The sequence below is a fragment of the Musa acuminata genome, unplaced genomic scaffold (genome assembly GCF_036884655.1).
Source record: "Musa acuminata AAA Group cultivar baxijiao unplaced genomic scaffold, Cavendish_Baxijiao_AAA HiC_scaffold_1137, whole genome shotgun sequence".
Taxonomy (NCBI): domain Eukaryota; kingdom Viridiplantae; phylum Streptophyta; class Magnoliopsida; order Zingiberales; family Musaceae; genus Musa; species Musa acuminata.
This window is the reverse complement of record NW_027021349.1, coordinates 308,496-334,600: the sequence shown is the minus strand read 5'-3', so window position 1 is coordinate 334,600 and position 26,105 is coordinate 308,496. Positions and strand designations below refer to the sequence as shown.

At 37.8% G+C, this 26,105-nt stretch overlaps 4 protein-coding genes across 6 annotated transcripts; 1 reads left to right on the top strand and 3 right to left on the bottom strand.

Moving 5' to 3' along the window:
- Nucleotides 1-1,959: 1,959 nt before the first annotated feature.
- On the bottom strand, nucleotides 1,960-11,473 carry LOC135581672 (eukaryotic initiation factor 4A-15-like). 3 transcript variants are annotated; one of them, XM_065178931.1, is made up of 5 exons: nucleotides 11,312-11,473; nucleotides 4,542-4,614; nucleotides 4,303-4,409; nucleotides 3,773-4,203; nucleotides 1,960-2,847 (listed from the first exon to the last, which is right to left on the bottom strand). In XM_065178931.1, exons 2-5 carry the CDS (start codon nucleotides 4,607-4,609, stop codon nucleotides 2,212-2,214), a joined length of 1,242 nt encoding a protein of 413 aa, XP_065035003.1. In that variant the 5' UTR covers nucleotides 4,610-4,614; nucleotides 11,312-11,473; the 3' UTR covers nucleotides 1,960-2,211. The 3 variants fall into 3 exon arrangements, with proteins under 3 accessions (XP_065035003.1, XP_065035002.1, XP_065035004.1); XM_065178930.1 differs by lacking the exon at nucleotides 11,312-11,473 and adding an exon at nucleotides 11,034-11,311; XM_065178932.1 differs by lacking the exon at nucleotides 11,312-11,473 and adding an exon at nucleotides 11,224-11,271.
- A 1,491-nt stretch (nucleotides 11,474-12,964) lies between these two features.
- On the bottom strand, nucleotides 12,965-17,289 carry LOC135671068 (transmembrane 9 superfamily member 7-like). Its single transcript, XM_065178967.1, has 7 exons — nucleotides 17,088-17,289; nucleotides 16,267-16,431; nucleotides 16,009-16,118; nucleotides 15,729-15,822; nucleotides 15,534-15,646; nucleotides 14,324-14,471; nucleotides 12,965-14,256 (listed from the first exon to the last, which is right to left on the bottom strand). The coding sequence occupies exons 1-7, from the start codon at nucleotides 17,196-17,198 to the stop codon at nucleotides 13,099-13,101; spliced, it is 1,899 nt and encodes a 632-aa protein (XP_065035039.1). The 5' UTR covers nucleotides 17,199-17,289; the 3' UTR covers nucleotides 12,965-13,098.
- Nucleotides 17,290-17,645: 356 nt separating this feature from the next.
- Nucleotides 17,646-20,362, top strand: LOC103973082 (putative transcription factor bHLH041). The gene is made up of 8 exons (XM_009387548.3): nucleotides 17,646-17,889; nucleotides 17,966-18,097; nucleotides 18,187-18,292; nucleotides 18,379-18,393; nucleotides 18,469-18,531; nucleotides 18,601-19,173; nucleotides 19,277-19,660; nucleotides 20,052-20,362. The coding sequence occupies exons 1-8, from the start codon at nucleotides 17,660-17,662 to the stop codon at nucleotides 20,166-20,168; spliced, it is 1,620 nt and encodes a 539-aa protein (XP_009385823.3). The 5' UTR covers nucleotides 17,646-17,659; the 3' UTR covers nucleotides 20,169-20,362.
- Nucleotides 20,363-21,815: 1,453 nt separating this feature from the next.
- LOC135670962 (PRA1 family protein F3-like) lies at nucleotides 21,816-22,349 on the bottom strand. Its single transcript, XM_065178768.1, has one exon. It carries the CDS (start codon nucleotides 22,347-22,349, stop codon nucleotides 21,816-21,818), a length of 534 nt encoding a protein of 177 aa, XP_065034840.1.
- Between the last annotated feature and the right edge of the window lie 3,756 nt (nucleotides 22,350-26,105).

Sequence of the window (26,105 nt, the reverse complement as noted above, 5' to 3'; positions counted from 1 at the left end):
GTGGTAACCATAACACAATGATTCAACAAACATCTTCATGACTAAATAATGATCGATAATGGTGCCCTTAGATCAGCTCACTACTCGATTTCAATAGTTAACTGAGCTCCGATGTTTCAAAAACTCCCGTAAATTACTAACCTAAGCATTGATGTATGTAATCGTCTATAGGAACATCGTCGAACCGCTATGTCTCATCTTATCATATACGTCCTTAACGACCAATAATGTCATGTCTCATCTTATCATATACGTCAAACTAGTCTCTTCGCCTCATTCAGGCCTCGTATGTGGTAACCATAACACAATGATTCAACAAACATCTTCATGACTAAATAATGATCGATAATGGTGCCCTTAGATCAGCTAACTACTCGATTTCAATAGTTAACTAAGCTCCGATGTTTCAAAAACTCCCGTAAATTACTAACCTAAGCATTGATGTATGTAATCGTCTATAGGAACGTCGTCGAACCGCCATGTCTCATCTTATCATATATGTCCTTAACGACCAATAATGCCATGTCTCATCTTATCATATACGTCAAACTAGTCTCTTCGCCTCATTCAGGCCTCGTATGTGGTAACCATAACACAATGATTCAACAAACATCTTCATAACTAAATAATGATCGATAATTGTGCCCTTAGATCAGCTCATTACTCGATTTCAATAGTTAACTGAGCTCCGATGTTTCAAAAACTCTCATAAATTACTAACCTAAGCATTGATATATGTAATCGTCTATAGGAACGTCGTCGAACCGCCATGTCTCATCTTATCATATATGTCCTTAACGACCAATAATACCATGTCTCATCTTATCATATACGTCAAACTAGTCTCTTCGCCTCATTCAGGCCTCGTATGTGGTAACCATAACACAATGATTCAACAAACATCTTCATGACTAAATAATGATCGATAATGGTGCCCTTAGATCAGCTCACTACTCGATTTCAATAGTTAAATGAGCTCCGATGTTTCAAAAACTCTCGTAAATTACTAACCTAAGCATTGATATATGTAATCGTCTATAGGAACGTCGTCGAACCGTCATGTCTCATCTTATCATATACGTCAAACTAGTCTCTTCGCCTCGTTCAGGCCTCGTATGTGGTAACCATAACACAATGATTCAACAAACATCTTCATGACTAAATAATGATCGATAATGGTGCCCTTAGATCAGCTCACTACTCGATTTCAATAGTTAACTGAGCTCCGATGTTTCAAAAACTCCCGTAAATTACTAACCTAAGCATTGATATATGTAATCGTTTATAGGAACGTCGTCGAACCGCCATGTCTCATCTTATCATATACGTCCTTAACGACCAATAATACCATGTCTCATCTTATCATATACATCAAACTAGTCTCTTCGCCTCATTCAGGCCTCGTATGTGATAACCATAATACAATGATTCAACAAACATCTACATGACTAAATAATGATCGATAATGGTGCCCTTAGATCAGCTCACTACTCGATTTCAATAGTTAACTGAACTCTGATGTTTCAAAAACTCTCATAAATTACTAACCTAAGCATTGATGTATGTAATCGTCTATAGGAACGTCGTCGAACCGCCACATCCTCCACTCAAACGCTTATGATAGTCTCGAGTCCTGACTCGAGTTAGCTCCTAACTAACTCGACAAACAGAATGGATGGAAATGAAATAATGATGATCATAGTGCTTATGCTTGCCTTTGTATAAGCTGCATTTCCATATTTAACAGCCCTGTGTAAGGATTAAAACCAATTCAAAAGGACAACAAAGATGCCATTCGAACCTTAATAACATTCCTGCCATTATCGGAGCTCCGATGGACCTCCTGTAATGCACAAGCTCTAAATCCAGCGAAAGTATTTCCGCAACTTATGCGGACACACCATGCCGGCCCAAAACATTAAAACACCATTGACATCGTACATGCATAGCTCACACGCATTAGATCCATCACAAATTTCGATAATCAGTGGATAATTAACATAAAACATCACTGCGCTAATACATACCCTCCCATTAAACCAAGAAAACCGGTAAGTTCTAAGGAAACGCAAAGATCTGAAATGGCTCGACAAAAATAGATGGGAAACTGGAACTTGCCACGGACGAGTCTTTCTTTGTGATCACAACATTTGTCTGTCCAGCGAGTTTATTGCTAAACGTAAATAGGAAATATAGACCGAATGTAGCTCATCAGATTAGGTCTGCGACATTGGATGGCAGCTCCTCGATCACCACATTGTAAAACCTCTGGATGTCAGACAACATTCTTTCATCGTCACGGGTGACAAAGTTGATTGCCACACCCTTTCTCCCGAAACGGCCACTTCGCCCAATACGATGAAGATAGTTCTCCGGCTGGGTCGGCAGATCAAAATTTATAACCAGGGAGACCTGTTGCACATCGATACCACGAGCAAGAAGATCAGTGGTGATGAGTACACGAGAGGAGCCAGAGCGAAACTCTCGCATTATAATATCCCTAGTGTTCTGATCCATGTCTCCGTGGGTTGCTGAGACCGTATGATCCCTGCTCCTCATTTTGTCAGTCAGCCAATCTACCTTGCGTCGAGTGTTGACAAAAATTACACTCTGTGTGATGGCCAACGTCTCATAGAGATCACACAAGGTCTCGAGCTTCCACTCTTCCTTCTCTACATTGACATAGAATTGCTTGATACCCTCCAAAGTGAGCTCATCTCGCTTCACAAGGATTCTCACAGGCTTGTTCATAAACTTGTGAGTAATCTCAAGAGCCTCGGGAGGCATTGTGGCAGAGAATAAGCCAACTTGAATTTTAGAAGGAAGCAGCTGAAAGATGTCATATATCTGAAAAGGAAAGTCCATAAACAAACAGTCCATACAGCTTTTCTTTCAGGAACAATTAAGAAGGGTATAGAGATGATATGAAACCAAGCCACAAACAAAAAAAAAAAAGACATAAAACCAGTTGCGCCTAAGAATCATGAATGACTTCATACGAGAAGATTCAAAGGTAAGCCAGAATGCTCATCACAGAAATGAGCGTATGAAACAAATCGCCAGATATCTGTGGAATACATAGATGTAGCGCCATTTTATGACAGCTAAACAAAAATTGATAAATAGTAACACTAACACAGCAAAGAAAAAAGTATGCTTTTATATGGCATACAACTACATATGACACAAATCTTTAATTCACAAGCAACATATGTTTTAGCATCAGAAGGAATAGTCACGAATCCAAACAATATTAAGGTGCAGTACAAATATAAAGCATCATTTGATTAACATATGCGAGTGATTTAGCACCAGCAGTGACATTTTAAGTTGATTAAATTCATCCATAGTATTAATAATCCTTAGTGAAATCACATTTGACGCCTGTCCTTTTAATGATCCTAAAGAAAACACAAAGCCTTGTTGAAAATCAAATTTCACCAAAACTATCAACTATGATCTCAGAAAACACTTTATTAGAGATTTCCTTAAGCTAGTGTGTTGTGTAATTCGTAATCAACATTACAGATTTAACTATAATTTTTTTGGATACTTGTACTAATGTGAACCTATCGTATATGAATATGAATACTTCTTAAAAAAAGAAACACTTTTTAATTTCTGCAGACAGCAGTAAATTCACACTGAAATTTGAAAAAAGCAGCACACAATAAATCATCTGATGAATTCACAATACAAAATACTTTTAGTGAAAGTGAGAAAAAAGAAATATGTGTTTTTTTTGCAACTATAAAATGGGTATTGAGGGCACCTGATCCTTGAAACCACGAGAAAGCATTTCATCTGCCTCGTCTAGAACAAACATCTTGATGTAGTCAGGGCGGAGAGACTGTCTTCTTAACATGTCAAATACACGACCAGGTGTCCCCACTACGACATGAACCCCACTAGAAAGAATCCGCTGGTCTTCACGAACACTAGTTCCTCCAACACAAGCATGAACTTTGACGCCAAGATAATCGCCAAGTGCACGCATCACCTTTTCAATCTGCTGTGCTAATTCACGAGTTGGAGCAAGAACCAAAGCCTGACACTGTACCAATCCATAATCAAGCTGCTGCAATATACCAGCACAGAATGTTGCAGTTTTTCCGGTCCCTGATTGTGCCTGTTGAATGACATCAAGTCCCTTGCAGAAAGGAACAATACCTCTTTGTTGGATTGCAGAGGGTTTTTCAAAACCTGAAGTTCACAGAAATAGAAAAAACAAATGCTACCAGCTTAAACACCACTTCCGTTAAATAAACTTCTTGAACAAGTAAAAGAAAGGAGGGAGTTTACCATATGCATAAATGCCCCTTAGAAGGTTCTCTTGGAGACCCATAGCATCAAAACTATCAAAAACCTCATCATATGAGGCAAAAAAATCCTGTCCATCTTGTGAAATCCTGCTCTCTCTCATACATAGCACACCCAACATCAGTAAACCTTTCACGATAACTCATTTAACAAGAATCGCATCTTGTACAGATAAGTTACTAGCAAAATATAATAGGGAAAAAAAAGGTAAGAAACAGTACAGCTCATTCATTTTGGCATCATATTGGCGAGCATCGAATTGAGATCCTTCAGGTGCCATTCCAGCCATGATTGCTGAAATCAAACCAAAGAAAATGACTAAAAAAGTGACTAGTAACAAATAGATCAAATGTGGTAATAGGTCACATGGTACAATCGAAGAAGACCCTATGATAATGAAAAAGAAAAATCTTCAACAGATGATAAGCAATCTTTGCTGCCATCAAAACACGAGATTCAAAAGTAAAAATAGTATAACAACAACAAAGCCATAAAGTCTCAACTATTTGGGATCAACTGCATGTATCTTCTGCAACCATTATCAAAAGTAAAAGTAGTAATACAACTAATTCAATGAAAAAAAGAAAATAATTCGCTGTATCCATTCGCACTATTGATCTTACATCCATCCTAATGTAAAAGAAGTCAATCAAAATATCTAGATTTTGGAATATAGGTAAGGAAAAGATCGTATCCTGATTCCTAAAGGTAAAATAGTGAACTGAAAAAAAGTAGCAATTAAAAGGATTGGTTGAATTTTTTTGCATAACAGATGGAAGTTGCAATTATCTAGAATTGGACATTCATGATAAAGCATGTAGCAACACAAAGTCTAGGCATAGAGATCTCAAACAATTATGTTGTTTACTCTCAATCCTAAGCCTATGGATCAAAGAAAGAATAACTAATTATTTCAAAGTAAAGATATTATAATTACAAAAATATTCAACTTATTATCTTGTTACCAAGTTTGTCGAATATATATATGTAGGAATTAGAAAAAACAACAACAACAACAAAGTCGTAAGTCTCAACTATTTGAGGGCAGCTACATGAATTTTTTGCCTCTAGCGAGATATGTAAAAAGTTATATGTTTAATTAAACTCAAAATATTTAAATCTTTATTTATAATTTTTATTAAAGTATTGTTAGATCTTCCTCTATCTCTCCTCGTACCATTAATATTAATTATTTCATCTCTTTTGACAATTGCATCCAAAAGTCTCTTCAGCACATGCCCATATTATTTTAAATGATTTTCTGTCATATGATTCTCTATCGAAGCGATACCTTGTTGTTAACGAATAAAAGTATTTATTTTCCTATCTTTCCTAGTAACTCTACACATCTATCTCAACAACACAAATTTTTTATATATGTTTTTTCTAAACTGCTCAACACTTAGATCCATAAAGTATTGTTGGTCTTACAACTATCTTATAAAAAATTTCTTTTAATCTCAAAGATATCCAATGATCACATATGACCCCTAACGCCCCTCACAATTTTAACTATCCTGTTTTTACTCTATGATTAATATCTTCATCGATTTCTCTATCTTGTTAAATAATTGATCCAAGATACCTAAAGCTTTTGCTTAAAGAAATTTCTTATCCATCCAATTTAACTATATTCTATAATCTATCTCTAGATTTACTAAAATTACATTTTATATATTCAATTTTAGTTCTACTTAATCTAAAACCTTCAGTTTCTAAGGATTGCCTCCATAACTCAAGTTTATAATTAATTTCACTTAGGCTCTTATCAACTAAGATAATATCATCAACAAATAACATACACCAGGGAGATGTATAATGTAAGTACTAGTAAGTTTATCTATTATCAATGTGAAAAGGTAGGAACTTAACACGGATCCTTGGTGTAATCCTATGCTAATAGGAAACTCACCAGACACGTTCCCAATATTTCTAATACTAGTAACTACATTATCATACATAACTTTAATAACATCAATATACTTAGAGAATATACCCTTCTTTTCTAAAACCCACTATAATAAATCTTTAGAAACCCTATCATAGGCTTTCTCTATGTCAATAAAAACCATATGCAAATCTTTCTTTTTCTCCCTATACCTTTCTATTAATTGATTAATAAATAAATAGCTTTTATGGTTGATCTTTCAGGTATAAACCTAAATTGATTTTCAGATATATTTTTTTCAAGTCTTATCCTACTTTCGATAACTCTTTCCCAAAGTTCCATAATATGACTCATGATTTTAATTTCTCTATAGTTTAAATAATTTTGTTTGTCATCCTTATTTTTTTAAATTGACATTAAAGAACTCTTTCTCCATTCATCAGTCATCCTTCTAAATCTCATGATTTTGTTAAATAAGTTAGTTAACCAAGCTACTCCCTTATCCCCTAAACTTTTTTAGACCTCAATAAAGATATCATCATACCTCACACTCTTAACTATTTTCATCTTCTTTAATGTATCTTTTAATTCATTAGCTCTAATTTTACAAATAAATCTATGATTATTAAATCTACCACTATTATTTATCATTAAGTCTAAATAATGTATGACATATTCATCAAATAATTTATAAAATTAATTTTTTCATCTTTATTTAATCTCGTTATTATTAACAAGTATTCTTTGATCTTCGTCTTTAATGCATCTAATATTACCTAAATCCTTACACTTTCTTTTCCTAATCTTAGCAATTCGATATATATCTTTTTTACTATCTTTAGTACCTAATTTATTTTAAAAATTATCATAGGTTTTATATCTTGTTATACTAACCTTTTTTTAGTCTCTTTTTCATATTCTTTATATCTTTTAATTTTTTCCTATTTTTATAATTTCGTCAAACTTTAAAACATGATCTTTTAGTAAAAATTATTTTTTGAACTTCCTCGCACCACCACCAACTCTCTCTTAAGGTTACACCTCTACTTTTAGTTTCATCAAGAATCTCCTTTGTTAAGCTCCTAAATATTATTAGTCATCATAGTCCAAAAAATATTAATATTATCTACATCTAAGTTCCAAGTCGTCTCCCTTTCCATCTAATTCTTAAAAGTATTTATATTATCATCTTTAAAATTTCACCATCTAGTCTTAGTATTTTTTTTATTGTCTTTTTCTTCTTTCATTTTCTATAATAAATATCTAATACCATCAACTTATGTTGATTTGTCAAACTTTCGCCATGTATAGCAGTATAATTCTTACAAATAATTTTATCTATCTTTCTAGTGAGAAAAAAGTCTATTTGACTACAGTTATGACTACTCTTAAAGGTAATTAATTATTTATCTATCTTCTTAGAGTGTGTGTTTACAAAATTACAAAATTGCAAAATTCAAAATTATAAGATCATACAAAATTGTAAAATCTAAAATCATACCACCATCTACATTTCTCTCCCTATAACCAAGGCCCCCCATGCACCACTTTATGTTCACCATATTTTCCCTACATGATCATTCAAAGTTCATCATGTTTTCCCTACATGATCATTCAAATCACCTCCAAATATAAATTTTTCGATTATAGACATTCCTTGAATGATATCATCAAAGCTTTTCCAAAATTCTCCTTTTGTTTGATCATCCAATCCGACTTGAGGTGCATAAGCACTAATGACATTCAATACATCTTATCCTTTCACAAATTTTAGAACTATAATTCTATTTTCAAATCTCTTTACATCTACAACATTGTTCTTAAGATTCTTATCAACAACAATTTCTACACCATTTCTATATTTAACTTTTTTAGTATATCAAATTTTAAATTCAATACTATCAATCTCTCTAGATTTTTCTCTTACCCACTTAGTCTTTTGTAAGAAAATAATAATTATTCTTTTTTTGATCATAGTGTCTACCAATTCTAATACCTTCAAGTGTTCCAATATTCCAAACTGCTAACTTAACCCTTTGTTCTTGGACTAACTTCTTTACTCTCATTGGTCCAAAACAATAAGAGAACCCTTACCTACTTGGCATCACATTTGAGTGCCAATGTGATGGTTCACTTCCCAGCAATCTCCTAACCCACCGTTTGTAATTTGGGACACCTAGGTGGTGAAGGTGTCATGCGTCACTTCCAGGTGATAACCTAGCTTTATACTAAGATCGGTTAAGATCCATGTTCATAAGATCTGACATAGTTTTATACTGGTTGTTAGTGACCTAACGTAACCCTCTACCTTTGTCATACATAGGAAATAGGAATTAGAACAAACCACAAAAATGAATGTATAGATATAAGGGGCACATATGACCATTTCGAAGACTCAACGAATGTGAAGGTTATGCAAACAAGGGATGCAGTAGACTGGATTAAGAGGTTCTCTAGGACTGAATGATCTCAGATTGTGTTGGATAAAACTGCAAGAATACTGAAACAGCATCAATAATATGAGGATATATCGAAGCATTGTAGGATTACTTTCTTACTGAGAAGATTAGAAATGCCCTCAGAGTGATCACCATGCTGCTGTAACAGAAAGCAAACAGCAAGTCCAACAGCCCTATGTAATGGATCTCAGCAAGTTGTGGAATATAATCTAATGTAGATGAAAATAAAGATTTAAAGAAAAGAGAGAAAAAGATACAAATAAAGAACAGAAGGGGGAGAAGAGAGATCAAACACCACTGCCAATCACTGAATTGCTCGTTGAACCTCGTAACAAAGCCTATAGTTATCAGCCGAGTACTGTAGCACATTAATGTCGAAAGTGATGTCGGCTAAAATGCATGTACATCTACATAACTCAGCATCAAGATCATACCATAAAATATGCTTACAATGAAAAAGCACCACTTGTATTGTATACTGTATTTTATCAATTTCCTTATATGTGCATAAATGTCTAAAATTCCAAATATTAGGAATGTCTAATTTAATTCTAGTTCTCACTATTTTACTACAGAGAAGGCATCATCTGGTATGTTTCTGAGAAACCAAATCATAATGCATCACTAGACACCAGTTTTCATTTTTCCCCTGCCACAGATGAATTGATCACTCATAAATATAGAGGGGCAAACAAGATTCTTTGATGTGCAATATATGATGCTCGAATCGAAATTGAAATGTCAGTACGAACAATAAAGGACCCCCATCTAAATTGGCTAAGAAACTGCCCTGAAAAATCTTTAAACATCCATCAACCTTACCACAATGCAGTGTACCAATAGACAATAATATCAAGAGAATATCCAAAAGTGAGCCATCATGGACAAGGAACGTTTGCATATAAGCAATTCATGGAAGTTAGCTAATGGGCAGCACTGTTGGACCAACCAAATAAAAATTATAAAGAATATAATAAAAGCTTAAGATCACAAAGTCCCCTAGAAAAGTGTGTTCCAGTGGCAGAGCAAAAGAATCATACAAAAATATCAGATATTACATAAAGTAAAGGCACACAAATCAGTAACTTATAATCTTTCCATGAAAAAGAAATATCAAAGGACTAAGTTGATGAGCAATAACTAAGAAAAGCAAAATCAGTTATTGAAAAGAAAGTAAATATGCACTTGTTTAGTCAGGAATACTTTCAATTGCGATCAAGTATAACCAATAAACTAAATAAGACCTTCCATAAGCACAGCAGATGCATTGTAAAGCATCTCCAGGGGATCACATATAACAATGTAGGATACTATGTAAGGAAAAACTTATATACGAAAAAGCAACACCAAAATGGTCAAAGATTATGAGCGAAATTACTTGAGACCAAATGGAGTTATTAGAATACACAAGGTATTTAATGCCATATGTTTTTACATGCTTAATAAAGGAACAATGCACAAATCTGTCACTAGTATGTATTCATCAAATCTAATACATTGATCATCGTAATCAATGGTAAGATAAGGTTGCACACGTGCCTTACTGACAATTTAATCAACTAGGCTTATGCTAAATTCTTCTAAGCAGTTCAGAGAAGACATAAAAACTAGCAACAAAAATATTCTCGTAGTAAGTTGTATTCCTATTCACCATCATTATGAGCAAGAGAAAATATTAAATACACGTCGATGAAATCTTTCAGACATATATAATCCATTCAGGTAAAGTACTCAAGAATATTATATGTCAGCTGAAGGTTGAACCAAAAGGCAATATTTTGATCCTTTAATCTGATAAACGAAAATCTAACTAAAACTTGTTTATGACAGATATAAAAACTGAACTATCATCTCCTGGTTCCTCTGCTTAAAATCACCAATTTAGTTTGCATGTACGAGTGGCAGAGCAAGCCTATCACTAGTTTTACTTTTGTGTAAAACACAGCAACTTGTGGTCCTCAACGCATTAAACCTAATAAAAGATTTCATTCCACAAACATATTTATTAATCACATACGCGTAACACATAGATACAGTGGCTCCACACACATGCACATATTCAATGAGCTCCTAATGGGAGCTGGATACATCAAGGCTGCTCAAGATGAATATTTTCATCTCGATTTAACACAATTCCAATAGTTAACCAAATATGTTTTTTTTTTTTGAAGTTTAGAAACCCAGTAACACCAATTAACATGACAAAAACATTGTTTTTTTTTTGTAGTTCAAAGGCCCAGATCTTACTCTTCTCCTATCACTCACTAAAATCTCGAAGGAAAGATAGATATCAGATCGGACCAAAGTTCACAAACCGCATAAACCGTGTCACTTTAAAAGAAAGGAAAAGAATCAACCCACCAAACCTGAAATAAATGAAGAAAAATCTAAAACCCTCTCCCAGAGGGTCAGATCACGAAAAGCCCTGATGATTGAACGGGAATAGAACTCTACGCCCTCAGTCCGTTCATACATATTACAAATACGAAAAGGCAAAGCTGAACTGGGTGGAATTCCAAACGATGATAAAACGGAAACTTTCTTTCCGTTTCAAACCTGAATCGTTCCACGGTCTAATAAACCAGTCCGGTGAAGAAAATTAGCAGACAAATCAGAAAGGATAGAATAGAGATCCGATTGTTACCAAGGTAGCTCGAGAGAAGAATGTAGACGCGGGGGGCGATAGTGAGAGAGAGAGAGAGAGAGAGAGAGAGAGATGAGCCAAAGGCGATCCTTTTCTTAGGAGAGAGAAAGGGTCGGCCTTTTTTTCCTTTTTCTTAATTGCCCCCTTCTGCTTCTTTTATTTTGTGGTGAGTGAGGCAAAGTGGGTTCGGTGGGCAAACGACGTCAATAGCTATAGCTTTTGGATTCCTCCAATGCATGCATGTATGGCAAGGATGTAATTCGAGTATGTAATAACATTTACACGTTTAGTTCTATTAATGTCTGTATTAATTACTTTTTCCTTATTATAATGTTAGATGATAATATGGGACGATTTTCCTACTAAATATTCATATTTTTAGATTTTTCAAATAATATCTCTTTTCTTTCATTTTTTATTATTAAACAGTATTCTTAATTCAAAAAACATCTCTCAAAATGTTTCTGCCTCTTATAGTATTTTTGGCATATTAAAATGTTTCGACCACTACGATAAAATCTATTTAAAAACACTATAAAATTTATTTAAAAATACTATAAATGTTCAAAATAAACTTCTTATCTCAATCAAACCAACTACAAGCCTAAAACATAATATCCTAAAATTGTACTAGCAATAACAAGCAATGTTATTACTTGTAGTATTTTTCAATAACATTTATGGTATTTTTAATACATCGATATAAATAATATAAAAAAAATACTATAAACAAGAAATAAAAATATTGTAACTGATAAAAATTAATAAAAAATTTGATAGAAAAATTTTGAGGAATGTCTTTTAAAAATTTAGATATACTGCTTGGAAAATATCAAAATGGGAGGTATTGATTGAAAAATAATTAAAAAAATATAATAATTTCCATGTGTAAATATAAAAATGATGTAAAGAACATGTTCCTATATACATGTATATATATATGTATATATATGTATATATATGTATATATATACATATACATATACATATATATACATATACATATATGTATATATATATACATATATGTATATATATACATATATATATATATACATATATATATATATACATATATATATATATACATATATATATATATATATATATATATATGAATGACAGAACAAAATTGCTATATTTTCCAGAAGTGTTATAAAAATCAGAAATTGAGAAAATAAGATAACTGGCAACTACGGATGTATATCTCTATATATTACAGCATCTCTATTTGCATGCCACATTAAAATTAAGCACAATCCATTTGTAAAAGCATGTATGCCTATTAAAAACAGACACTAACTGAGACGTAATCTAACAAACAAAACACAAAATTAGTAGAGCAGCCAAATACATCTATACCAAACTTGAGACTTTTGATGCCTGCAAATTCACGGGGTGGCATCTTTAGCTGTCTAGAAAACGTCAGTGGAACAGTAGAAACAAACCTGACAAAGATATAACAAGCACGAACAATAGAATTTTCAGCCTGGGGAATCTTTCATGGGAAAGGAAATGCCAGCATCAAGAATGTTCCAAAAAACCATACAAAAGCTACAATTAGGAGGAGAATAAAGGTACAGTTACAAATCTAATTTTGGCTAGCAACACACATACCAACCCAGATCCTACCATATGCTATATTTGCCACCAAATATGATTCCGATACTAAATACCCTCGGAAATGTTGAGACGAAGCATTCATTCTGAAGCCTCGCCTTGGACTACTTCTCAGCAACTTGTAATTCTACTGCAGCTTGATTATAGCTCCTCTTTCCACAACACGATCAATCTATTTTCACAGATGAATAGATCTTTCGGACAAACCATAAACAAGCATAAAAGCCAATTGTCCCCGTTAACACGAAGAATGCATATGACGTTATCAGCATGTACCCAAAATACAGAATCCCAGAGACCACCTTGGTTATCTCCAGCTTCGTGAAGAAATAGAACACAGAATATGCAAAGAGGTATAGGGCGGAGGAACCTGCAGTCAAATATGCCCTCCACCACCAGTGATAGTCCTCACTGCACAGCTGGAAGTAGCAAAGCACTATGGTTATTTCGGCACAGGTAACTATGAGGATGACGAAGACTATGAAGAGAAAACCAAAGATGTAATAGAACTGGTTCAGCCATATCGATGTCAGGATGAAGAAGAGCTCAATGAAAACAGCACCGAACGGAAGTATGCCCCCGATCAGTACAGAGAAAGCTGGTTGCATGTACCAGGCCAGAGCAGGTATCTGCCTGGGGATTTTGTTGGTCCTTACCGGATCCTCGATTGCTGGCTTCTTGAAGCCCAAATAACTACCAACAAAGACGAGGGGTACGGATATACCAAACCATAGAAAGACCAACGCAAACATGGTACCAAATGGTACGGCACCGGATGATTTCTCCCCCCAGATTAAAGCATTCAACATGAAGAATATGCCGAAAACGATACCAGGAAACATGAATGCAGTTTTCAAGGTGATCTTTTTCCACTCTGCACCTTTGAACATTTTATAGAGGCGGGCTGACGAATACCCAGCGAATAGGCCCATAAAAACCCACAAGAGAACCATAGCAGTCATCAGACCCCCCCGGTTGGATGGGGAGAGGAAACCTAACGATGCAAATATCATAGTGACCAGGGTCATTCCAAAAAACTGCACACCTGTTCCCACATAAACACAAAGCAGGCCAGAGTTACTCGGTGGTCTGAAAACATCACCGTGGACTAATTTCCATCCAGTTTCTTCCTGGGCCTCATCCTGTGTCTCTAACTGATTGTAGTTAGCTATATCTCTATAGAGGGTTCTCATCATAATCATGGCTACCATGCCAGACAAAAAAAGAACTATCATTAATGAATTAATGATAGAAAACCAGTGGATTTGGTCATCATTCATGAGAAGATAGGTGTCCCAACGGGAAGCCCATTTGATTTCACTTGGCTGCACGAGACAAACAAAAAGTAAATCTACTAAAAGAAAAAGAGGGTAAGCACAAGTGCATACGCACCTGGAAGGTGACATCATATGAGAATACGATATATGCATCTGCAGCTACTTCTTGGGGCGTATTGCTGCTTGGAGTTATTTTGGTACTTGGCGTGCATGTATGCACCTTAGGGTTTTTCTCATCCCAGTCAGTGTATTCGTGCTTTACACTGTTTGCAAAAGAAAGATGAAAATTGGCAACTTAAGCAGCAGGTTTAGGAGTAGGGTGACATGATGAATTAGGTGCACTTGGCAATTGTCATGTATTAAGTCGCTTTAGGAGCAGGGTAACAAGTTAAATAGGTGTCAACTCATCAACCAGCAAAAAATACTCAATATTAGGTTATGCAAGATGCCAAGATGGCATAGAATTCAATAGGCCCTTTTATCTCTCGTGGACACAAGTACAGTGGCAGCCTGGTTCCGAGTTATGGGGCATAGGACGTAAGGCTTGTGGCCAAAATGCTAGAATAAAGAATCATAAGATATATAATACCAAAATACTATAGATAATTCAAAGACTTTTTCCAGTGTAAAAGATGAAAAAAGAGGAAAGTTCATAATATAACATATTTCACACCAACATAATAAGCTCTTAAGCTTTAACTAAAGTTCCAATGTTATCATTGGATTACCGTCTTTTCTGGTATGTACACAACTTCAACACTGTTATTCACTTGTGTCTCCATTATTGTACTGGTATTTCTGTAATTTATTATTTTTCAACATTGTAATGGTTTTTCTGTAATTTATATTTTGCCACTGTTGTACTGACCTTTTCTATATCGGGTGGGTTTGATGGCGAATGTTGAATCACTTTTTGATGAAGAAATTGTACTACACTAACATTTGAATTGTACAACAAAAATTCTCCCAAAGCCATGTTGAAATTTGAAGGCATCTATTACCGATCAAAAGAAAACTTATTGTTTGTAGAACTTCAGAAAAAAAGAAGTTTAAATCCTAGAAATTTACACCATGCTTCCCGAGTGATGCTCCCTGCTTATCACTTAGCTTGATCACATTATATTTTTGCATTAGTTTTGTGGTTATTCTTTCCCATACACATAACCGAAGATCAACTTATTTTAAATGGCTCGCTCTTTCCTGTGCTACTGTTACATACAGCATGCATGATCATAAACCACAGTGAAATGCAAGAACAGGTTGACACAGAAAAGAACTGAACTAAAACATGATCAAAAACATAATTTTGCACAAATCATAAATACCTGCTTGGAATCACCTCAAAGCCAACAATACGAGAATCCTCGGACTCTGGATCTTTATGGTACATGACTCTGAAACTTAGGTGGTTGTTTATATAATATTTATCGTCCTTGCTCTGTTTACAAAATCCACAAGGTGCTTATCATAGTAAACCAATCTTCTAACAATTGTACAGCTTCTAATGTAAACTAGCTTGCCTTGTAACCAACACGAAATCCATGTTCATAAGTTGGTGCTTGGCTTCCATCTCTTCTTAGCCTAGGTACCGCAACAGGGAGGTTGTCCAAGATCCTAGAAAGAGCATAAAAAGGGCCAAGTCACTATGCAATCAGCAGGTAAGATTGAATTACAATCAACCAGCTAGCATAAACTTAAAAGATAATAATAACTAAAATAAAAATTTTATACAACTAAAAGAAACAGGTAAAAAGAAATTAGCACCTCACAGCGAAGAAGCAATACTAAATAATAACTCACATGTTAACTCGATATTCATCATCAATTTTTTCCTTAAAGTTCTTTGCAGATTCTGCGGTAAGTTTGGTACGGCAGGATACCTTGCAGGTTTCATCCCTTCTCATTTTAAACTGTGTTTCAAATCACAAAATATCAGGTGAAAAGAGGTTGAACAGTTATCTTTATGAATCCGGTGAAAACATCAAAGCTAAGTTTGCAGACAGGCCTCCAAATATGAAAATTGTGAAGCATTAGTATGCCATATGAACCTGTACTCACAACGTAAATGGAATTTTCAATGCGATCACCACGAAGAACCTCCCCCAAATTCTCGGCATTGTTCATGATCTTGGAAGGCTTACAGTAATCCAAGAAATAGAAATCATATGGAAGTTGTGTCTTTGTTGACGAAAGCTTGTTCACTTTGACTTGAAGTTCATCATCCTGTTCAGAAATGGAGAATCGCTGGTGACTCACATCCAAGTTATTAAATGAAATCACAAGTCAGGCAGAATGTGGCAGATCCAGAAAATGAAACAGTGGTATTCTACAAGCAAACTTGAGAAAGAAGATGAAAGAATCAAGGACAAAGATGACAAGTGATTCACCAGAAATAGAAGATCGTCATATGTTGCACAATGATCTCCAAAAGTAGATCAAAATTCAGATAAATCAATCAGACACGATTCTACTATATGACCGATAGCTATTCTCGCTAAAGGAGTCTTAGAACAAGACGGTGGATCATACTCTGAACAATCCCACGGCAATTGGGAATCGAGGAAAGATCCCAACAGTTACCAACACTCGGAATACATGCATCAACACCAACTTTGCCACATCAACCATGATGACATACTTAGCGGAATCTTTTTGAAAAAGAAACAGGAGATGCACACAGAACATCGAGACCAACAACAATCTTCCACCAAACTGTTCTCCGCGAGAAGATTGCCAAACCCTAGGAACTCGATTCCAGATCTGATTTAAAGCAATACACCACACGCCTACGCCTTTCAAGGCCAGATCCGACGGAATACAGATGGAAAAACAGGACGAAAACCTAGATATCCGACACAAAAATGGGCTGCGGAAAGTACCTTGTGGAAGTCTCGAGGGGCGACGCCGGGGAGGTAGAAGGCGTGGGACGGAGGGTAGACGAGAAGGCAGGAGAGGAGGAGAATAGCGGCGATCGCGCCGGCGTTCGCCATCGCGACAAGGAGAGCCGGATCGAGATGGCCTCGGTGCGCGTAAATGGAGTTACAAGGGAGCTGAGAAGAGCGGAAGAGATTGGTTGGGGGGATATCGAGTTAAAGAGTTGCTGTTATTTATTGAATGTGTGCGTTAATAATAATAATAATAATAATAATAATAAATAAATAAATAAAGCATGTCATTTCACAATTGGGCTTCTCCAGCCCAAACAATGGATCACGATTGGGCCTCCTACTTTGCCCCCTTCCCAAGTCATTGCAAATTGCCATCGTCAAAGACCTTGACTTTTCTTCCCCGGAGGCTTTCTCTGGCTGCGCAAGTCATTGTGCTATTCAATTTCCTTCTTCTTACGGTCCCGATTTGCTCGCAAGTCGTACATGGATCAGCTTCGCCATTAAAATACGATTCACGACGACCAAATCTCTTAATCTTGAATCCGGACATACACGGGACATTCATGCACTCCTACACACCCTCCTCCTTCCCCTCCCACCTGCTGCCTGAGATTATAGAGCACGATCACGCCGACCTAATCTCTTCCAGATCGAGTCGATACACTTCATCCATGGATTCCTTCTTTCTCCTTACCGCAGAAGCCCGAGGTCGGTTCCTCCAAATCGCCGGTAGCCTCCTCGGCTGCACTTACGTCTGCGCATGGTCTCCCGATCTGTACCATCCGGCAGCCAAGTATGTGTTCGTCTCTTCAACCTGCAAAACGAGCGGCTGAGCTTTTCTAGGATCTAATTTTGGCCTCTACGAGCAGCCACTTGATCTCCACGGATGGATGGCACCGTGAGGAAGACGGCGGTCACGCGAGCTCCTCGTCGGGAACGGGAAGCGTCTCCTCGAGGCTCTTCGACGCCTACCGCAGATGCGTGTGCGGTATCCGGAGAGGGTATGTTTTACTTACATGGAGAAAATGGGTCAGCATCCTCTTCTCGATGGGTCGTGTTGATGATATGGGTAGAGTCTTTCCATTTGTAGTTGCATTCCTGGGTTGGCCTATGAGGGCGGATTGACCTACGCTGAGTTCAGCGGCGATGATTTGATGAACTTGGCCTCGATTCACGTACAAAGGCAGTTCTACCAGGTGATCGATCTACTTCAGCTATTCTCGTAACAGTTTTAAGTGTACTAAAAGAAATGCCTAATTTGGGTGCAATTTCGTTGTTTCAGGAAGCTGGAATAAAGGTTTGTAATCGTTAGATCACTTCCCTCTTTATCCCCACAGGATTCTGTTTGACGCACTGATTCTGTGCATGACAGACGGCAGTGTTCGTGGGGTGCAGAAGCGGAGAAATCGAGTTAGGGATGACGACGCCGCCGAATGTAATGGATCGTATCAATTCCATCTTCCGTATTGATTGAGATCTTTGGTCTTATAAGGTTCGTTTGCAGCTAGAACTGCAGATGGATATCTGCCAGGTGTTCGGTGAAGAGTTCATTCGACAGTGGCAATTACAATCAGGCGATCACCTGATACCGCCGCCCGAACAGAGTTGGCGCTCGTCCTCCTCCTCGTCGCTGCGGTCTCCATCGGCGGGAAGTCCCGAGAGCTCGTCTCTTCTCCCGACCATAGCAGGTGCCGCCGCTTTCATGCCTGACGTGGTTCTGCCGCACCAAATGGCCATGCCAACCTGCAACCTTATGTCTTTGCCGTCCTCCTCTTCTTCTCCGCTCATGTACCAGCAATTAGTGCTGCAACGACACCATCCGGGTGGGGCATTCGAGGCTTTCAATCCGACCGGTGCTATGAGAGTCGAGGCCACGCCGAACGTGGCTGGCCAAAGAATGATTAAGAAGGGGATCGACGTGCTGAGAAGCATAAGCACGGCGAGGATGGAAGCTCCGACGCAGGAACACCGGCCGACAAGCGACCAGTTGCACCATATGATATCGGAGCGCAGGCGTCGGGAGAAGCTTAATCAAAACTTTCATGCTCTCAGGCTGCTTCTTCCGCCGGGGTCGAAGGTACAAATTAACTGGCAATTAACGTAGATTAGATCTCCGTAATGCGTGGGTTTTCCCAAAGATCCAGGAACTCATTCTCTTTTCTGGATTCCGCACGTCACAGAAGGACAAGACATCAGTGCTGGCAAACACGAAGAACTATCTGAACTCCTTGAAAGCTCGAGTCTCCGAGCTCCAGGAGAGGAACCAAATGCTAGAACTGCAGTTTCGGCCTACCGACGACGCCGATGGAGTTACCGATTCAGATGAAAGAGTACGAGTCGAGATCAGCCGATCCGGCGCCGACGACTCTAACGCATCAGAATCCCAACAAATCAACCTCAGGCTGGTCGTAAGGGAAGAATGTGACATGACAGATTTGGTCGTCCGTACACTCGAATGCCTGAAAGGGATGAGCAAAGACGTGACGTTGGCATCGGTGGCCGCGAGCACGATGCCGCCACGGAAGTATACATGTGCAAGATTCAACCTCCGGCTACGAGAAAAGGTATGGGTGTTGAGCAAGTCTTCTCTATCTTTATAACTGCGCGAATGAGAACTGTTTACCGATCTTCTTCTGTGAGGGAAGGAGAGTTCAGCCGCGTAGTAAAAGCTGAACAGCTAACCCATGACCGATAAGACATCTTTTCTCCGGCTGCTGTGGTGGTTGCTACTTGCTACTGCTACATCGGTGCATGGATGGCTTGATGAACTAATAAGATTCAAACGCTTGCCTACCTTCACACGCCCGGGATGTAGGAATGCACGAGCTGGAGACATTACAGGAAGCTTCCTTGGGAACTATCGCCCAACACTGGCCTTTCGTCTTTTAAGGAGAAAAAGGTTATGGGTTTAGTCTTTAAGAGTGAGGAAGTCTAAGTTGTTTGGTGTAACAACAGGTGGGTGATTGGGACGAGGCGTCGTTCATGGAAGCTGTGGCCAGAGCTGTCGCTGATGTGCTGGGACGAGGAGCAACCGCGAGCCCGTCACAATCTTCACCAGCCCATCGATCTTGACCAATCGCTTTTGATTCGATGGCTCAGTAGCAGCAGCAGCAGCAGCAGCATGGAGCCCAATTCTATTATTCTTATCAGAGTCATACAATGCCACAGATGTTATTATGCATCGTGTCAGTACAATTGCTGAGGAGAACATGAGACGGCGGATTTGACTGGGTGATAAAGTTTGTTCGTTGTGTTTTAGCCTTTTCCTTGTGCGATTCAGCATTTCCACTCGCCTTCTCTAGTCAACATCGTGAATGGTCCCAACCTCGGCCATTCTTCTTGGAGAGTCTACAGCTACAAGATATGAACATGAATTTGATGGCGTTAACAGCCTATGATAATATCGAGAATTTCCTCTTTTTAGCCGAATTAATGTACTATTGCCTCGCGTGGAGGAGAACTAATATCACTTGTTTAGAGAGAGAAATCCAAAAATAAGAGAGGAGAAAGAAACTCAAAACGCTAATATTATAAAAATATATATATGATAATAAATAAAAGAATAGTAACTAGAAGAACTTCAATAGTTCTCTTTATTCCTCACCCATATTGTATATTTTATTGATATTAAAAATCTATTAATAATAAATTTAAATCAAATTGATGGTTCATATATATATAAAGTCAAACACCAATCAAATTACGGATGAAACTCAATATATATGTCACTTGGCTTTCTCAATATCTATCTATGAGACTATTCTTCTAATCCTCTCTTTCAATCATTTCTCACATAACAATTTGAGTTAAAATCCATGATAGATATCAAACCAAAAAACTTATCCACGACTTCATGGTTAAGTAAACTCGAGCTCTAAATAATATTTAGTTTTAATCATAATCAAATTCAGATTCCTATAATAATAATAATTATTATTATTATCTTAATAGTAAATCGATCTACTCTTCCCCCTTTTTTTCTATCTCGTGAAAAATCTTTAATTCTCATTTTAATCCTCATAAAAATATTACTCCTATTATAAAATATATGATTCATTTCGGCGTTCGTGCATCACGGCCCACTAGCTAGCCATTGAATCGTAATGACCCGTGTCAGTAGGAAACGGAGCCACAGAGCGGATAGGTTGTTCGCCATTCCACCATGTGGTAGTCGCATGAGTCCCATTGCCAGCTATACCGGAATCTTGCAACCGACTCTTCCAGATGGCCAGTTCTACGATCTTGTTCTTCTATTTTACCCTTTATTCCCGTTGCTTGAAGACTCGCGTCACAAGTGGAGCAAAAGAGAACAGCTCTCAATTAGCATCGAACATTACGATGATGCCGAAACATCACTCGTGCCAAAAGAGAGGGACTTAACCTAATGATATTGCCACAGAATCAAACATGAACCGATAATTAAAGTGCACTCCAGCTATGTTTAAAAGAAATAAAAACTTAAATCAACTAAACATTTCATCCAATAATAATCCATAAAAATGTTAAATATAAGAAGCATGATAAAAATTTAAATTAGATAATCAATAACGTTAAAAGTATAAGCTGTTAGGAAACGACATGTAACATATATATATAATTCATAACTAAAATGCAAAAATTATGGCACAAACTAAAATAAGTAGACACGCCTACAGTAGTAGCGATCGATGCAAATTGCAGAAACAAGTAGTGGGCATTCGAAGAGAGACACTTACTTTGTCATCTCGAAGACTGCACAGACGCTGGAGCAGATCCGACGGCGGCGTAGCACGGCCCCTCCGCCTCCACGATAGCGTAGTCGGTCCGCCTCAGCGCCGCGTGTACCACCACCAGGAGCAGGCCGACCGACAGCGATATCAGTATGTTGGCCGTCGCGTTGGTCTTCAGCAACGGAACCAGCGTCACCACCGCTAGGCCCATCAGGACGACCCGGTCCCTGATAACCCAGCCGAGGACGACGAGGGGCTCGCCCCGGAGGAAGTAGAAGAACAGCCAGGCGGCCATGGAGGCGACAAACACGATGAGGGAGAGAGGGTGCCAGAGGAGGCTGAGGAAGACGAAGAGGAGGACGATGATGGCATAGTTCATGGAGAAGCGGGCGGCGTTGGTTCGGATCCGAATGTAGGCCTCGCCGAGGCCGGCCGGGCGACCGAGGGCGCGGACGTCGGCGAGCTCCCGCCAGGGACACCACGTGGTGAGCGATACGAAGCCTGGAGAGGAGGTGGAGATCGGGAGCGTCTCGTAGGTCGTCATTTCCGGTGAAGGAATTGGGGGAAGGTGGAGGAGAAGAGATTCCTGAAGCCGAAAGACGAGAAAGATAGAAATAGGTGAGAACGAGATAACTGCAACCATGCTTTTATATGCAACGGCTCGATTCCGTTGTATTAACAGCCATTAGTTGGACCAACAGCCATCGTCGAATGCGGCACGTCGTGATGGGCCCAATTTAAATTCAAGATGGAAAGTTTACGGAAAATGTTAATTTGAATTCAACATCGAATACGGAAAAATCCCGCTTTACAGATGACGCTGACGTGGGAACGTCCGATTTGTCAGCGGAGATGAAGACGAACTATAGCAGCGCCGTACTCCAAGCATTGCGGTCCTACGATGGCACGTACTTCTCCTTCATGGTCTGAAACCTGGCCACTTTGTCGGAGAACTTGAAGGTAGTGTAGCGATTGGGGTACACAAGCTTCGGAGCTGGAGAAATGACGGCATTAGCGCCGGGATTGTAGAACGTAGCAATGGATGGCCGACTGCCGTACTTGACCGCAAGAACTCGGTGACGAACGCTCTTGTAGGTTAGATGCCGTTGCTCACCACCTCCACTTGATACCCACTCCTCATCTCGGAAGAACTCCAAACCCGGCACCTTGTCATCACGGAGCTTGTCGGATGATTTCGACGGCACCGGTGTGGCCTCGAAGCCCCATGACGTGCTTCGGCTGGGAGCACTTTGGGTACGTCTCTATCTTCCTTCCTCAACAATTTCTATATTATGAAAGAGACAATAAATATTCGATAAGTATTTATACATATTTGGAGTGAGAGATTTTTTCTATCATGATCAATCAGTTATTCAAATATGAGATTTTTTCTATCATGCCCTCGCAAGAGTGAACTTCTGTCGAGCATATCAATTTTAGACCGATGTAATTGAAATATTTTACGGGTGAAAGATTTTGTGAGGAGATCTGCTAGTTGATCAATATATACACGTGAGAAATACGTAGTTGATATCTGACAACTTGATCTCTAACAAAATAGAAGTCGATAGCAATATGTTTTATGCATGAGTGGAACATTAGATTGGCGCATAGGTAGGTAGCACCGACATTATTACAATATATTGTAGGAGTGAATTTGAAGTTGATGTCAAATTCTTGTGGCAGATTAGTAACCAAATTAAGTTCTGTAGCAATAGTATTGATGACTCAGTATTTAGTTTCAGATGTGGACCTTACGACTAACTTTTACTTCTTAAAAATCTAATTAATTAGATTTGCTCCAAAGAAGACAATATACCCTGGGTAGATGTCGTATCATCAATATTGCCTACCCATTCAATATTGACGAAGGCACGAAGATGAAGTGATGAGTGTTTATGAAGAAAAAATCCATGATAAAATCTTTTTTAGATATCATAAGACTCGTTTTATTATAAACCAATTAATAGTGGAGGGTCGATGCTTAAATTATGATAATTTGTTGATTGTAAGTGAGATGTTTGGACGTGTGAGGGATAAATACCGTAAAGAGCCAAGTATTTATCGGTATTGTATGGGATTTGTAGTAGGACTACCATCATATAATTTGACTGACTTAGTAGTAGAGAGTGGAATGACAACTTCTTTAGCATTTTGCATATTTGTCTTTAATAGTAGATATTGAATATACTTCTTTTGAGATAGAAAAAGTTTATAAGATGTGTATGTTATTTTCACTACCAGAAAGTAACTTTAAGGTTTCTAGAGCCTTAATGGAGAATCGATCTACCACTTGCTTAAGGAATTCCTTGATCTATATAGGTTTATTTCTTATAACGATAATGTCATCCACATACACTAGTATATATATAATACTTCAATTTTGTTATCGTAGAAATAATGAGGTGTTAGGCTTAGAGTTGATGAAGCTAGTTAATGCTAAAAATGAGCCAAGTTCGGTATACCAAGTTTTGAAACTTGATGAAGTCCATAAATAACTTTTTATAGTTTATAAACATGGTTTGAACATTAAGGATGGATGAAGCTATGAGATTACTATATAAAGATATCTTCAATTAGGGTCCCTATAAGAAAGCATTATTAATATCCAATTGTCATATGTGCTAGCTTTTTGTGATAGCCAAACTCAAAATAAGTTTGATTATTATCAATTTAAAATGTCTCTATGAAAATACCTGATCGTTGGTGAAATCCTTTGGCCACTAGATGTGCTTTGTATTTAGTAACGGATCCATCTGGGCTTCGCTTAATTTGAAAGATCTACTTACACCTGATGATATTTTGTGTGTGATATGATACACACATGACTTTATGCTAATATAAAGATTTTTGGGCTTTGGTGATGGTTGTGGGTTTAATGGGCTCAAGTGGAGAATTTATGATAGCATGGAGGTCAAAGATTTGACGTGATTCGAAAATGCCACTTTTGGAGCTTCTTATCATATGATGCCTAGCGCGATGGTATTTTGAGGTTGTGTTGTAGGTATAAGAATTATTGAAGAGTCATTGACACGTACTTGATCAGGCTGATGCACTTTAGTGTCACTTGGCCGAGGGGAGGATAAAGATATCATGTGTGGTGCTAAGGGTGTTACTTTTGTTGGAAAATCTAGAGCAACATTATATGTGTAGCGGAAGAATAGAAAACTAAATTATAGATTTCCCATAGAAAAGGTTTCATCGTCGTACGAAGATTGGTACGCAAAAGCTATAAAACTGAAAAACTACACGTATATAAAAGATATGTTACTTAAAGAGATCGTATATCCCTAAAATCCTATATATCTATGGGAGAGGATAAAGGATGTCAACTGTCCTCCTCTCTAGTAATGATTCATATGGTAGGGGCTACGAAGATGCTCCTCAAATCGTTGCACAATCATTCTTTTCTACGTGGACCACGCGATCAAGAAAGGGCTGACCCTTTTTGTTATCCACATGTCCCAAACTAGGGCTGTTGGCTGAGGAGAGGGAGAGAGGAGTATAGGAAGTGACAACCAAAATGGATTTGGCCTATGTGCTAATCATAGGTGCCTTGTAAACTGATCACGTGAGTGATGACATGTGTGATATGATACACACTCTTTTTTGTTTATTATTTATTTGATATTTTTCTTACTTTATATTGTATGTTGCATATATTGTGATGTTCATGGATCTATGCAATAAGAATCGGATCGTGATAAGATTATAATAATGAGACTAATTCGTCATTAAACACAGACCCTAAATAATTTCGATCGTAGGTTACTCAAGAGTGACATCGAGATAACCAGATAGACTAGTATGCTATATTTCCGCCCATATGATGAAGGCAAGTGGTCCCATAGTTGCTCATGTGAGGATACTAAGGATATGGTGCAGGTACTCATTAAAGAATTAGTTCACTAATCGATCCGCTCACGGAATGTTAAATAGTTATGATACCTCACTATTAGACAGCAATTCCGTCAGCCCAGTGGTGTATCTGGTCCTTAGACTTGAGACACCAAGGATATCCTATATAGATATTCCACTCTTTAATACTAGACTTATAGGCTTGAAAGTTATAGATCTAGCACAATCGGTTATCGGGAGTGGCAACCAACCTTACGAGAGCTATTGAGTGTCAATAGAGGATCATCCACTCTTGGTATCATGAGAGAAATATCCTATATATTCTTACTCAAACAAATCTCTGGCTAGGGTCATTCAGATTGAGAGAGAAAGAGTTCTCCAAGAGAATCCAATTAGAGTGAGGCTCGAGTAGAAACCATATGGGTCTGACAACACCATGCCC